Source organism: Acinonyx jubatus, chromosome A1, assembly GCF_027475565.1.
Source record: "Acinonyx jubatus isolate Ajub_Pintada_27869175 chromosome A1, VMU_Ajub_asm_v1.0, whole genome shotgun sequence".
Taxonomy (NCBI): domain Eukaryota; kingdom Metazoa; phylum Chordata; class Mammalia; order Carnivora; family Felidae; genus Acinonyx; species Acinonyx jubatus.
In genome coordinates this window covers 141,577,295-141,592,354 of record NC_069380.1, presented here as the reverse complement: position 1 = coordinate 141,592,354, position 15,060 = coordinate 141,577,295, and the positions used below count along the sequence as shown (strand labels likewise).

At 35.3% G+C, this 15,060-nt stretch overlaps 1 protein-coding gene across 3 annotated transcripts in view; it reads left to right on the top strand.

The window, feature by feature from the left end:
* HOMER1 (homer scaffold protein 1) overlaps nucleotides 1-15,060 on the top strand; it is a 135,854-nt gene that overhangs the window by 46,692 nt on the left and 74,102 nt on the right. For all 3 annotated transcript variants that reach the window (XR_008299309.1, XM_053224308.1, XM_015069096.3), the window contains exons 2-4: nucleotides 614-770; nucleotides 4,758-4,889; nucleotides 8,378-8,470. Coding sequence is in view for 2 of the 3 variants with exons in the window: in XM_053224308.1 (XP_053080283.1) it covers nucleotides 614-770; nucleotides 4,758-4,889; nucleotides 8,378-8,470 (382 nt within the window). In the remaining variant the exon portion in view is untranslated. The remainder of the gene's footprint in view (nucleotides 1-613; nucleotides 771-4,757; nucleotides 4,890-8,377; nucleotides 8,471-15,060) is intronic.

Sequence of the window (15,060 nt, the reverse complement as noted above, 5' to 3'; positions counted from 1 at the left end):
ACCCCTCATTTAATATAGACAATTGATTCATTACCATTGAACTCATGGCCAACAGCACTATAATTCATGCCTGAGCATAGCTTATAACGTTCTCTCCGTAAGACACATCACAGCCTTCTTGCATCCAAGAATAGACCGTGCTTCAGCACTATGCTTGGGAGCTGTTTTACACAGTGAAAACACCAACAAAAAGCACAGTATTATGAAATGCATGGTGCCAAATAGATCACAAAAAGGACACTTGTTTATAGTATGGGAGCTGAAATAAGGCAGAGTGTTGCCTTGATCAACCTCAGATGGAAGCATGCATGTCAGGCGATTGCATCTTTCCACTACAAAAGACTAAGAAGGTACCTCAAGTACTGATTTTGGAGTTACAAATACATTTTAGTGAGTAGACAGATTCGTCACATAATGAGAATGGACTATAATTGTTTTAAAGAAGCTTATGATTGAATACTTACAGTATTCAAATATGGAACAATGTTTCTATCGTCTTGGGGGATGTGGGAGTTTTGGGGTAAGTGGAGTCATCCTCACAGATTTCATGTTCTGTTGTCCAGTGCAATAAAATGACTGCTTTCAATCTGTCATTTTATTTTCTGCCTGATAGGGAACAACCCATCTTCAGCACTCGAGCTCACGTCTTCCAGATTGACCCAAACACAAAGAAGAACTGGGTACCCACCAGCAAGCATGCAGTTACTGTGTCTTATTTCTATGACAGCACAAGAAATGTGTATAGGATAATCAGTTTAGATGGCTCAAAGGTAAGTTATATTCTCTTTAAATGATCTTGCTCTTTTGCTTTTTATAGTAGAGCATCTTCTGTTTTATTTGGGGAATTTTCATCTTTATTAAGATACAGTATTTCCTTTTGAGTTTTAAAAACTTCAAAAAGCCAAAATTGATCATTTTTAGCAACACTTTTTGTCTTTTTATCTTCTAAATTACTTGGATTGACCACCTTATTTATATTGAGTTACATTCCAAAATATTCTACAAATTTTAGGTTAGTTTATTCGATATATTATATATTCATTGCATATCTATTACATGTCAGGCACTATGCTAGTTGCTAGGAATATACTGGTAAACAGAATGGACAGTTTCTACACTGTTGGAGCTTACAGTCTAGTGAGGAGCTAGAATTCTTTTCAGATACACTTTTGTAGATTATTCAGTAATTCTAAGTCCCTAAATGGTATGAAGTCTGGTCAGTGTCAGCATTAAAGCTGACATCCCTTACTCTGAAGGGAAGCATGTGGACAAGACCTAAGTTTTTATTTTTAGGAGAGGCAAATAGTATAATGTTTAAGAGCATGGACTGCCTGGGTTCATATCTTAGCTCTGCCATCTACTAAGTTTTTGACTTCTGGCAAATTACTTCTCTGAGCCTCATTATTCTTAGTAAGGATTAAGTGAGTTAATACCTGCATAGCACTTTGATCATTGTCTTATAGATAGTATGCCTTTCAAAGGGGGGAAAATTCCATTTTTTATCAATGAATTTTGAATAAGAAATACCAAACATCAGATTCTGGATAAAATGTGTATAGAAGGACAAGGGTTTCATTCTTCTCCTTCACGTTTTTTTTAAAGCCATGAGGCCTTTGAACTTGCAGAAATTTTAGCAGGTCAGCCCAGGGTCTAAGCACACACTCTAGACCTAGACTCCCTGGTTTGAATTTTTGCTCTACTGCTTCCTAGCCATGTGACCTAGATTGAGCAAGATAGTTCATGTCTTCACACCTTAATTTTCTCATCTGTAAAAAGGAACTAATAAAAACACCTACATCATTACACCATGGGATTCATGTGAAGATTAAGTAATTTATGCAAAAACACGTAAAGGGTGTATAGTAACCACTATACAAACACTGCTCTTGTTATCGTTATTAATATTTTTAGGCTATTAGGTATTGCCTAGTGGTTTGGGGAAACAAAAGATAATTTAATGCTCAACTTTCAGTTCATTTTCTCTTGTGCTCACTGCTTATCTCCTTAACTAGATTACAGAACCCCAGGGGCTATTTGCCCCTTATCTTCTACTTAAGTGACTAGTACGTATTTATTAGAATAATTGATTCTCTTTCATTTTTACTTGGAGGATTTAAAGGACTTGAGAAATACTAATAGTTGATTTCTATAAAACTTCTTTAATGAAGAATAAGTTTGTCATATTTTGTAACTATTTAGTGACATCAACAGGTATTAATTGTTGTGATCTCAGCCACTAGAATATTAATTTCTTTCTTTCCCCTGACTGGAACTTTCAGTTCTCTATAATCTGTATTTCCCTTTTGGCCCAAACCACAGATAAGATGGAGTTTTATCAGATGGGAGACTTAAATAGAATAAAGTTCAACTGAAGTATTCCCATGTCCCGTGTGATTAAGTAACTCTTATGTGTCCTTCCTTCTGAGGCGATAGGAACTATTGCTTCTGGCCTCCATTCTTGAGTATACTTTGCAGCTTGTAAACATTACACTCTTAAATAGCTCTTGTGAACAAGTTTTTATTTATTTTAACAAAATCTACCCTCTGTAGCAGTTATGATTTCTATCACATGTTCCATTTTCTAGTTAACTTTTTTAAAACTGATGCTGGTAACTACTGCAGTTCCCTGCAGCCAGAGTTGTTTTTGGTAAGCAATAGTGTAAGCAGAGTGGCTTACTTGTGGCTGAGTGTTTTCTCCTCCCCGCCCCACTTCTATTTCTGCACTGCGTGATGAGTTGGAAAGCCCTTAGGTGCCCCTGATTAGAAAATGTCCCTTTGTTCTCATTTAATGCCCTTACTGTGCATGTAAAGTTTGCTTAAAGGCTTTCTAATCATGCTGCAGAGACATCAGCATGGCCGAGGGCCAAGATAAGGGCACTACATGATCTGTAATGACACAGCTTTTCTACCTGTTTTCCTTGAAAGGATGGGAACTCTGGGATTGAGAGAAAATTTATTTTAAAGAATTAAGATTTTCCTTTTAAGTGGATTCATCTTCAAAAAATTCAAACCATTCTATTCAAAGAATTCTAATGAATAATTTTTTTAAGTTTTTTGGGGGGGCAGGATGGAGCAGAGAGAGAGAGTGGGGGGAGGGAGAAAATCCCAAGGAGGCTCCCTGCTGTCAGCACAGAGCCTGATGTAGGGCTCAAACCCATGAACCATGAGATCATGACCTGAGCCAAAACAGAGTTGGACACTTAACTGATCCACCCAAGCATACTATGAATAATGTTTTTTAAGTGTGGGATCGTCTTTCATTTTAAAGTTTTTCTTCAGTGATTAAAGAATCCCTAAGGAAGTAATCCCCAAGACAAGTGGAGGCAAGGAAAGGTTCAAAATGGGGATTAAAATGGGACTCTTAACCTTAAAAGCATCAAGAAGTTCATTTGAAAGAGCTGAAAGTGAAGGTCTGTGACCTACAGCAAATGGGTCATTTTTCTTACATGTTTTCTTACAGGTTTTCTTATAAAACCTATTGCTACCTCACTTTTTGAGAGTTACTGAGATCCCATGTAAAATGCCCTTCTCTCCTTGAAAACACTTAGATCTGAGCTCACAAGCACCCTCCTCCGGGAACACTCAAGGACCGCCAAATCTAACCTAGTACCTACCAGTCCTTGCCTTCTAGACTCCCTCTCTCTATCAGATGCTGGTCTTACAGGCTTCGCAGCACATAACACTCTGAAATTACATTAGTCAGTTACTTACGTATATGTTAATTGACTGACTGTTCTTGGTTTAGAATGTAATCCACAGTTACATTACCGTTCAGTGTTGCATTTCAACCCTCTAGAATTGTGCTTGGCATTTAATAGGTACTTGGCAAAAAAAAGTTGCATAACCAAATGATTCCATAACCAGATTCCTTACCTTTTGTTATATTTTGTCATTAACCATTTGTTAATATATCCTTTTCCGTTGAGTCTTTTCATTTCATGACTACCTGCAATTTAGAGTACTTTGTTAGCCACATTTTACAGAATCTAAAATGACACACTAGGAAAAGCAACTTTTGAACTGAAGGGTAAGGAGGTTTGAGTATGAGTATTTAAATTTTGTCACAGGTAAAAATGCTTAATCAAGGGTAAGGGCTCTCATAGAACTACAGATAACACATCTGTTTTTGTGACAGAAAGCAAGGGGCCAGCTACTCTTACTGTCTTCTTTAGTAGGACAGGTGTCATACATTTATTATAACTTCATCAATACATGCATACTCATAAGTATTTATATTTGTACTGTTCACATGTTCAATAGATTTTGCTTTGTTCTGAAAATGCTTGATTTTCATTCTACATTTGGTAGTTCACCAAAAAACTGCTTATGAATTTGGTAACATGTTTATTTCTATTATTACTGGAATCACTTTGTAATCTGAATTTTGGAGGGCATTAACTCACTAACTTAACTGATTATATACTTTTATAGTACTGGCAGTGAGAAGGTACTTCTCTTAATATGATATACAGTAATAGTTGGAATTTATTATGGTGTTCACCAAAATCAATATTTAATAACACCAAAATACTAATTTAGTAAGAAACTATGTGTTAAATAGAAATGATAGTGAAGCTCAGTATCATGAATTTATACTACTTTGTGGGAAAAGAAGTAAAGTATATATTTAGGGGTTGTTTTTCCCTTGAGTAAACTCATTAGAAATCCTTTGTTTTTTTACAGAAGTAAATAGTCCTGTGTTTAAATGCCTGTTTGCTAACTTTTGGCTTGTAACTCATATTTATTTTATTTTTTAGGCAATAATTAATAGCACCATCACCCCAAACATGACATTTACTAAAACATCTCAGAAGTTTGGCCAGTGGGCGGATAGCCGGGCAAACACTGTTTACGGGCTGGGATTCTCCTCTGAGCATCATCTTTCAAAAGTAAGTCAACTCATTAGATTACGTGGAAATCTTCGTCTTCAAATCGTAGGTCTTAAATATATAATAGCAAATGAAAAGTGTAAAATATAGGAGAAATTTAATACTCTAGAACAATTATAGTGATTTTAAAGCAAGAAGTGAGAGATCATTGGATTTCACTGTCAATTGGGAAATAATTTATACACATTAAAAACGGTCACCATTGATAGAGAAGTATTTGGGTGGTTAACTCTCTGTATGGTAGTTCACATAACAGTTGGGGATTATCACTTCTGAATGGACTTTGCCCAGGGATTAGCACCCTTAGTGGAGATGGTCTGCAAGAAGGTAAACAGCAAGCTCTTCTGAATTGTGAAAACGTAAGCTGATAGTGATACAGATTTCAGCTTTTTGACATGACAGCAGGCACTTAAGAATTACTTTGTTTAGAGAAAATGGTGCTTTCTCTGAGAATTACTTCAAACTCTGTAATATAGTACAGAGTGGTGAGATCTAACAAACACATGAAGAGTTTCTGCAAGATACTGACCAAGTGAATGACTGTGGCCAGAAAGGCCAACAAAATACAGAACATCACCAGGCTAATTACTGGAAATAAAAGAGTTGTCCCGCGTACCAGCAGCAGCTTGCAGTGTTTATACCAGCAGTGAGTGCCTTGTGGGTGTCATCCACAAAGACTAAGGCAAAGGAAACTGTCTCAGGATAAGATACTGATCAAGGAGATGAGGAGTACTCACTTGGCTCGTCAGCTTTTATGCTCACCAGACCCAAAGATTTATTCTTTGAACTTCTCTATTTGAAATGTTCGATTAAAAGGATAATCCTACCTTTCACAATAATTTGATGCCTTTTGGGAGTTACAAATGTTCAGCTTCAGGGTCATCAGACTCTTGTAGGTATACACTGTTTATGTTTACACTGTAAGCTATTCATTACACAAATCATTCTGATGCTTAAAAATAAGTTCTTTTTAAAAATAATCTTACGTTTTTGTGAATATTGACTCGGTATAGTTAGATCAATAATTGAAGTAATCTTTGCTTCCATTTTTTTTTGGTTGTAGACATTACTTAACATGGTTGTTTTCAAATATTTTTATTACCTTTAATATAAATTACAGTTTAGGGACCAATTTTAAGGCTATTTTAACTTTCGCCTTCATGATTATAAGTCCATTCTCTGTAGGATGATGAAAATGAAAAAGTGTTACTGATTTGTTTTCTGTTACACCCATCTTACTCTCTAAATACATTTCTTGGACTGTGGTAAAGGTATGAATTCTAGATTCAAAGTATTTCAACATAGCAGGGACACAGGTATCCAGCTGAGCATTGCCCCTCCGGAAATAATCCCCTTAGGAAATTACACATTTGTTCTAATAATTTTGCCATTACTCAGATGGAACCTTTTTGGAACTTCCTTTTGGAATTGTCTATTAAAGTCTAGAGCAAAAAAAGTTGATATATTACCCTTGCTAAATTTCTTGACAGGAACTAAATTGTGGATTAATTTCTCAAATAAACTTGTATGAAATGATTTTTGGGCGTAAGTAATTTTGACTGCAAATTAAGTTTTTGTCACATCTTTGAGGTTACTGGGCAGCTAGCTAATGTGGCAAAGTAATAGCTTATTAAATTCTGTCAGTTATACTGTATCCTTTCATTTGATCTTTTTTTTCTGAGAATGGGTTTTATATTTCAAGAATTTTTCCTCTTTCAAGTTAACATATACTTTTGACCAACCTTACTGATAGTGATTCCTAGTATTTTGAGGGAGAATCTACATTAAATAAACTAGACTTGGCTCCAGGAATTATTCACTGGACTTGGCTCCAAGAGTTGGTGATCAGTCTCTTCATAATGTTTTTGCCCAGAGATGACAAAATCATGATTTATTTTCCATGCTACCTTAAAGACCATTGTTGCTGCTTTATAGACTATAGGGGATCCCAAGGAGTTTATAATCTTTTACATAAATGAAGCAAGCATGTAATTATTCTGGCTTATTTTATCATTAAAAACCGTAAGTGAATCAAAGCATTATAAGGGTTTTAGAAAGTCTGAAGGCAGTTCTAGACAAGGATCTCTCAAAATAAGAGAGAGTAGCAGTATTGAGAGAAATGTTTGGTCTGTAGGGTTGATGTATGAGGAAAATTGCAACTGTGCTTGGATTGTTAGAGTGCTTACTAAGTTGTATTTTGTTACCATGGAAACGCAAACCTATAAAAATTAACAGTAGTGTGAGCCTTTATGAAGTTTAAAGAGTTTTAAACATTAACTATGTTGGAATGCTAGATGAGTGTAAGAAAAACTGTGTTCTACTTCAAATTACATTGAGAGAAATTAATTATGGTTTCCTTTTTATTCCATTTACACAAGTGTGAATGAGACCTTTTTAGCTTTGTGTTCAGATTACTTGAACAGAATACCTCCTTACTTGAAAAAGGAGTAGTAATATACATTCAGTTCCCTGATCTACAAGTTACAGGTGACAACTTTAATGTAAGAAGGAAAGTTGTAATGAAAACTTAAATTTTAGCCTTCTTCCAAATGTCCAAGGCAGGTTAGAGTACAATGACCTTTCCTTCCTAAGTTTTCCTTCTCAATATCAAAATGAAATCAGGGTTGGCTTATGGGGTTTGAGTAGGGAACCATAATTTCATATTTTAATTACCAGCTCTAGCTGGTGCTTTAAGTTGCATAGAGATTTTTGACTTTTTAATTTGATTATTGTGTAGCCTTAACTTTGAGAATAATGTAAACTAGTTTCCACTTCCAAAGCAGTAATAGATAATCTTTGTGGCTCTGACATTTCTAGATTACTATGGATTTGTAGGAATTAGCATTTTATGTACCATAGTTTGTTGTTGTTGTTACCAATTTTAAAGACCTTTGTGGAGTTCGTGTTATTCCTCCCTGCTGTTGTACAGTAGCTGTTTAAGAATCTTTGGAAATGAAGTTTTAGTAATGCCATTTAGCGATAATAGTAAATGTTGCCATTTATATTGTTGAAAATAAAAAGCCTCACATAATATGAGAGTTTATGTTCCAGTAAAATTTAAAAGCACACTCCAAATACCGAGATGTTTATGAGTAAATACCTAAAATATTCATTTTTTTCCCTGTGATAAAGTATGCTAATCTTTACTGATTCCACTTCCATCCTATACTCTGCACCTTGGTCTTAGTAAAGTGTATCTGAACACTGAGGAAGAGACGTAGATAAACTAGCTGACCTCAAGTTCTAAGTTAGTTATCATGATGTCTTTGACTGCAGTTTGTCCAAGGAGTTTGTAGTGTACAGATAAGTGTTTGGTATTAGATTTCTTTTTCCTTCATTTTCGTATTACACCTATAATTGATTTGATGGCTACGTCGCTTATGTTAAGAGTCAGTTATTCAGCAATTGAAAGAAAACCAAGGTAAAAGTGGGCAGTGAGACCTGTTTTTATTTTATTTGGTTAATGTATATAGTCTTTATACATTCAGTTCGCAGAAAAGTTTCAGGAATTTAAAGAAGCTGCTCGACTAGCAAAGGAGAAATCACAAGAAAAGATGGAACTTACCAGTACACCTTCACAGGTGGGTATTTAATTTCTATTCCTATTTTTGAGCCTTACTCATTTCCGATGGTATCCTTTATGCCAGGGTTACCTTTGGGAAAACAATGGCAAATTTAAGGTAATTTCCAAAGTGGACATAGAATATGCCCTTCACTTAATCTGTAATAGTGGAGAAAGGTGGTTTTTTGCTGTATGCCAATGTCTGCAAGAATCTGGGGAGGAAATGAGTTTAATAATTATAACTCAGATTTTTTGATGTGCATATAACTTTAAAACAATCATGTGTAAAAAGCATAGATTGGCCTAATGTTTTATGTTCTGTGATGGTCAATCACAAGAGGAGACACAGGAGAGGCTCAGGAAAATGAGTTTATTGTACTCACAGGTCTTAGATAAAGGCAGCATAGCATACATCTGAGGGGCACATAGGGAAGCCTCAGGGTGGTCAGGAGGCAGAAAGCAGGAGCATGGGAAAAGCTGAGGCTAGAGCTATATTGGAGTTTCCTTGGGAATGGCAGGGCAGGGTAGACAGTTTATTTGGCTTGTTGAATAATTTCTGTAGGCTCTAAACTTATAGGGTATTCCCTTGTTGCCTGGTATCTGGCTCTAGGATAATTAAGGCAGAGGAATTTTGCATCCTGGGTGTGTGGGCCAGATGAAGGAGGTATAGCTCTGCGTTGGTTAGTTTGCATATCAAAGGCATGCCCCCATCTTACCTCCTTGCTCTAAGAATTGGCTAGCCAGAAAGGTTTTTTTTTTTTAAGATGTCAAAATGTCAAATACATAGAAAATTTAAAAAAAAAATCTGTTTTATTTGATTTTAGTCTGTTTTCCTTGATTTTAAGTGTAATTAAATCTGACAGTTGGGACATCTTTATACTTAGTACTGAGACCCAAACAATTTTCCTTTAACAATTGATTTAATACTGTGACTTGCCCATCATAATCTTCCTTCATTTGGAAATTAATTAGATCTCCGAGTTAAGTTCCTTAAATACTCCTATTTCAGTACTTTTACAGAGGTTTTAATGTACATGGTATGATTCAACTTTTTTAATAGGCTTTTCTAAAATTCATTTTCAGGGATGCCTAGGTGGTTCAACCAGTTAATGTCCACCTCTTGATTTTAGATCAGGTTTTGATCTCACAGTTCGTGAGTGCCAGACCCATGTCCAGCTCTGTGCTGAAAGCATGGAGCCTGCTTGGGATTCACTCTCCCTCTCTCTCTGTCCCTCCCCCCACCTCAAAAATAAATAAAATAAAATAAATTTTTATTTAAATTTGTGCCCTAAGTGTAGAGTTCAGGTTTGGGCTGGGTTCTTGTTTATAGCAGTTGTTTTTGAAGCATACTCAGGAGTTTACATGAAAAGGAAAAATCAGATGTTATAAATGTTTCTCTGGAATATTGTCAGTAGTAGCAGATTTACGTAAAACTTGAGGAAGTAAATCGGAGTTGCCTGGGAATTTAGTGACTAGCCATTTTTGAAATTTTTTTGCTCTTCACCTTCCACCTCACACCTGGCACCCCACTGGGTTTTGATAAACCCTACTGGTATAAAGAGTTGGGTGGGTTTTTTTGTTTTTGTTTTGTTTTGTTTTGTTTTTACAGAAAAAGAGAGCTCTGTTAACTATGCTTAAAGTACATATTTCCTCATAGATTAAAGGTGTGCCAAGGCTCCATTGTACCTCCTCAACATTTGCATTGACCTGGAATAACATGAATGATCATTTTGAAACTTGCGTTGAATCTCTCTTCCCTAAGTGCTACAGGAGTTAGAGTATACTTTTCATAAAAACCTATTTAAAGTTTAGTACCAATACATGTTGGGAACTCCAGGTCCTCAGGTGAATGATTCTAGCATTGTAAGAGGATATTACAGCACATGCAGTTAGAGAATAAGCAAAGGACTCCAATAAAATTATAATTGATTACACTTGGCCGTTGTACTTAGTTCTTGTTTCTCTGATCATAACATGTCTTTATTTAATTGGCCATCAGCAAGTTGCTGGTAAGATATCTGCCCCTCTTTGGTGGTAGGAATGTCTTTAAGCCTTCACTTTCATCAAAAGAGTATATCCAAGATGTTTATATATGGAAAATACTATGAAATAGAAGGACTAAAAAAGATCTTAAGTTCATCAGTATTTGAGAGCCAAAATACACTGACCTTAAGTTGTCTTTTCAAAACATTTGAAGTCTGGTTGCTAATTTGATGTACAAAGCAGAGTAATATTTTTTAAAAAATATACTTATTTTCATTTCCATTTCCTCCCCCTCCTTTTTGTGACATTCTCTTACATATGTCATTAATATCTCTGTTTTACTTTGAAATATATGACTGCTGGCCACTCTGATTATACTCATCTGGAGAGTAGAGTTTGATTCTCCCTGATTTAACCTAACCTGCTAAATTAACACTCTGCCTGAAGAATAGACTACTACTCAGGAATTAAGGGGATCAAGAAGTTAAATGGAATAATTGATAGTGGTAGTCACTCAGTTGGTCATAGCTTTTGAAAAGTATGGGTTTTCAAGTGAGACAAACTTGTACATAATTTTTTTTTTTTGTCACTATGTGATATTGGGAAAATGGCTTCACCTAGGTCTGTTCATACATGTGTAACATGGGAATTACATACTTACACTACAGGATTGTTGGAGAGGATAAATATGATAATGGCAATGTCAAATGATAATGGCACTAATGTAGGTTTTTTAGCCTGTTTTTTTTTTAATCTGGGCCTCCAGCCCTTACTAGTTTTTTTTTGTTTGTTTTTTTGTCTTTTTTTTTTTAATTTAGGCAAGTTATTTTTTTTAATATATAAAATGAGAATAACAGTATCTCCTAAAACTAATATAATACTGTATGTTAATTATACTGGAATTAAAATTAAAAACTTGATGGAAAAAAAAGAAACAGTATCTCCTTGGAGGGTTGTTGTGAGAATTAAATGAGGATTACAAAGTGCTTATTATATAGTAAGTGCTTAAGTGCTAACAGCTGTTATTGGTGATGTGGCCTGCATCAGAGTACCCTGGAAAACTTATCAGAACACAAAATGCTGAGTCCTACTCCTGGCATGTCTGATTTAGTACGGCTGAGATGGGGCCTGAGAATTTACATTTCTGATGACAGCATTCCAGGAGATGTGGTCTGGGGACCACACTTTGAGAAGCAGTGCTGTAGACAAACTATTCCTCATCCCTAAGGGCATGTAATGAAGAGAGTCGGGCATTTAGAACTGAGTTAGCTGCTTCCCCATTCTTAAATTCTTGGGCTAAGTTTGTACACTTGATAGAATGTGTGGTCATGTCAGATAGTCTTTATGTTGTCTTTATCAGGAAAAAACAACTCCAGGAATAAGTTGAATCATGTATTTGTTGTTAGTCTGTTTCATGTCCTTCTTTAAATAACAGACATTAATTTAGAACTTCTCCTCTTTTGGAGATCTTCTCTTCTTGTGTTTCCATGGGAATCTTTTAATAATCTTGACATAAAATCAAGAGGGATGATTGGCTTTAAAAGGGGCTACATAATCAAAATAATGCAATTTTTTCTTCACTGGAGTTTAGAAAAAAATAAGTTTTAGCTGACAGTTCACTAAGACTTTTAAATGGAGTGAAATATTAATGCATTAGTTGTTTGTAGTCAAACAAAAGTTAGGTTCCCCCCTCCCCATATACATTGTCAGGTTGTATAGTATTAGATATGTTGTAGCCTCTTAATCTATATTTAGACTAGCTTTTTTCCTCAGATTTTTAAAAATTCACTTTATAGAAAAAGTAGAATATGTCTGTATGTGTATATTTAAAGAAGGAACAAAGTTTCTTTAGCTTTGTTATAAATACCATAATTTTTTAAAGTTCATTTTAATGGTAAATTGTATTTACTCAAATGAGGCACTGTTTTTTTGTAACTGATTGTTAGTATCTCTGTGACTAGCTCTTTGATTTTCTACAAGTCACTTGACCTGCCTGGGTAGTAGTTCTTAAATCTGTAAGGTCAGAGGTGTGAATTATATGATCTCTTTGGACACTTCAAGTATAATAAATCTCAAATACTTCAGATTTTCTTAAAAAAGGATGTTACTTGCTTTACATGGATTTTTTTTGAAAGGTGGTCTGTATTAGCCAAGTGTTACTACTATGAACTGTATTAGTTACATATCTAGCGTACAAATATACCATTGGAATTAGCGAATGCCTATAAATTAATGTGATAATTTCTTACTATCACATAACAAAAGTGGTTTTACTGAGCCAAATAGCTCAAAACAATCTCAGGAAAGGTTCACTAGAATTCTCTGGATATTATGGTTTGCTGTCCAAAGTAAGGACAGTGGACTTAAGAGTCTTTAATCCTGTTACTTGCCTCAGTGGATTATTTATCCATTTCTCTATTGGGTTTACCTCCTAGGTGTTTGCAGTGAGAATAGAGAGGAGGAAATAGATATGACAGTGGTGAAATTGACCCAACTTGGAGGAAATACAGCAGTTGAAGGAACGGTGAGGGAGGCTGATAAAACAGGAGCTGGGTGTTTTTGAAACTTCTATTGTTGTTTTGTAGCATGAACTTCAGAAGATTTCCACTTCACATACTGAATTTGTATCCTAATTGAGCATCAGGGGATGTGTCCTGTATGTAGTTAGATATTTTGAATTGGAGTGAAGTCTCAAGAGTCGTCAACAAGTGAGTATAGTTAAAGCTATAGGAGAGAATGACATCATCGAGAAAGAAAGTAGAATGCAAAGATAGGGGAAGACAGGGTCAAAAATTGTCATTTGAAGATTGTCACTTAAATTGAGGAAGATACAGGGAAAGACACTGAAACGTGGTAGGAAATGAGCCAGCAGGAAATGTTAGCACAGAAGTCAAGAGAAGAGCATTTTCAGTTGGAGGCGATGATTTGGCAGTGTCAGAGGGGGGTTCTAGTAGGATGAAACTTAAGAGTACTTTAAACCTAACTGGAGTTCATTGGTAATTACAGGTGGACTGTTAGTGAAGAAAGGACAATGCGAAGTAGTTTCTAGAATTAAAGGAAGTAGAATTGGTGATTTTAAGGTGTTCTTGAGATGGAAATGTTTGATAGTGAGAATAAGGTCACAAATACTTGTTTCTTTTCTATGAGGAGAATTAGAGTCAACATGATAATCTCTGGAGGATGTGAAGCTAAGAATATTTCTTTTATGTATGTGTGGGAGTGATTTGAATATGTTTTTAAATGTAAGGAAGGAGTCAGTAAAGGACAAAGAGAAGAATAGAAAGAATGGATCATTGATGGAGCATTGTGCAGGGGAAGGTAATGTAAGCGAGGAGGTTAGAGACAAATGAGCCACTTCTTCATCTGAGACAGGAGGTAAGGATAAAAATGAATTCAGATACAGGTAGGAGGAAGGCCGAGGAAACCCATGCCAGTTTATTTCTATTTTCTCTGGATGGAAGAGTTGGGTCATTCACTGAGAGGAAGGACAGCTTGAAGAGAGAGGAGGCTTGAACACAGATTTGGAACAGCTGTTAGGTAAAGTAAAAAAGAAGAGTCCAGTGGGAGTAGTAAGTAAAATTAAAGCTTATTCAGTATTTCAAGAGCATAATTGAAGTCAGAGCTCAGGATTATTTTCATGACACTAATCAGCATACCTAACAGTATTTTCTCTCAAAACTTGATAGCTTGGGCACGTAAGAATAGAGAATGATGGTTCAGTTGATGAGAAATTGGAAATTGGCTAGATAGTTATTGTGGAAGGTAAAGGAATCCCCCAAATTGGGATGATGCTAGTGAGAATATCATTAAGGTGATTGGCATTCTGGTTTAGGCTGAGTGTAGAGAGATTGCACCTCACAAAGTAGGATAATTGCAGAGGGCCAAAAGATACCAGGTTAAAGAGCAGGTTAGGTTGAGAGGATAGGAGGTTGTACAGCACCTATTACCTGTTGGAATCAACATTAGTAGTTGATAAGTTAGTGAAAAAAGTCAGTTTCGATGATGAAGTTTTTAAAAAATCTTTAAAAATTTGTAAAATAAAATTCAGTAATACTGTGTTTTATGTATTTGCCAATATTTTTATTTAAAGGTCAAGTGTTTTCTTTGAATATGAATCTTGATTGGAATTCCATGTTCTTTCTGACACAAACCATGTTCATTAATTGTCAGCAATTTCCTGTTTTCCTTTAAGTAGAGCTGACTCTTGTCACTTGCAAAGAAATCTGAGTATGATAGTAGATTTTTATGTCATTTTTCTGATACTATATGGGTAGCATATAATGTATGTTATGTAATCATTTATTATATACAGCGACTTCAATAGTGGATTTTATTTTCTAGTCATTTACCTTTTAGTCATTTCAAAGCATGTAGTTTGATTTTCATCAAAATAACCACTCTAGGTTTGCATTCAGATTTTATTAATTTGTATAATATGTAATTGAACTATATAATGATATGAATACAATTGGCATAAACATGTTTGGGACAGATACAGCTGATTCTTGGTTATCATTTAATGCAGCTGGTAGGTACAAGAATATGCAGAATAGAGATTAACCCAGTAGCACTGTGCATCAGTCCGTACACTTTACATAGGGAAGGAAAAACATGAGTTAATCTAGA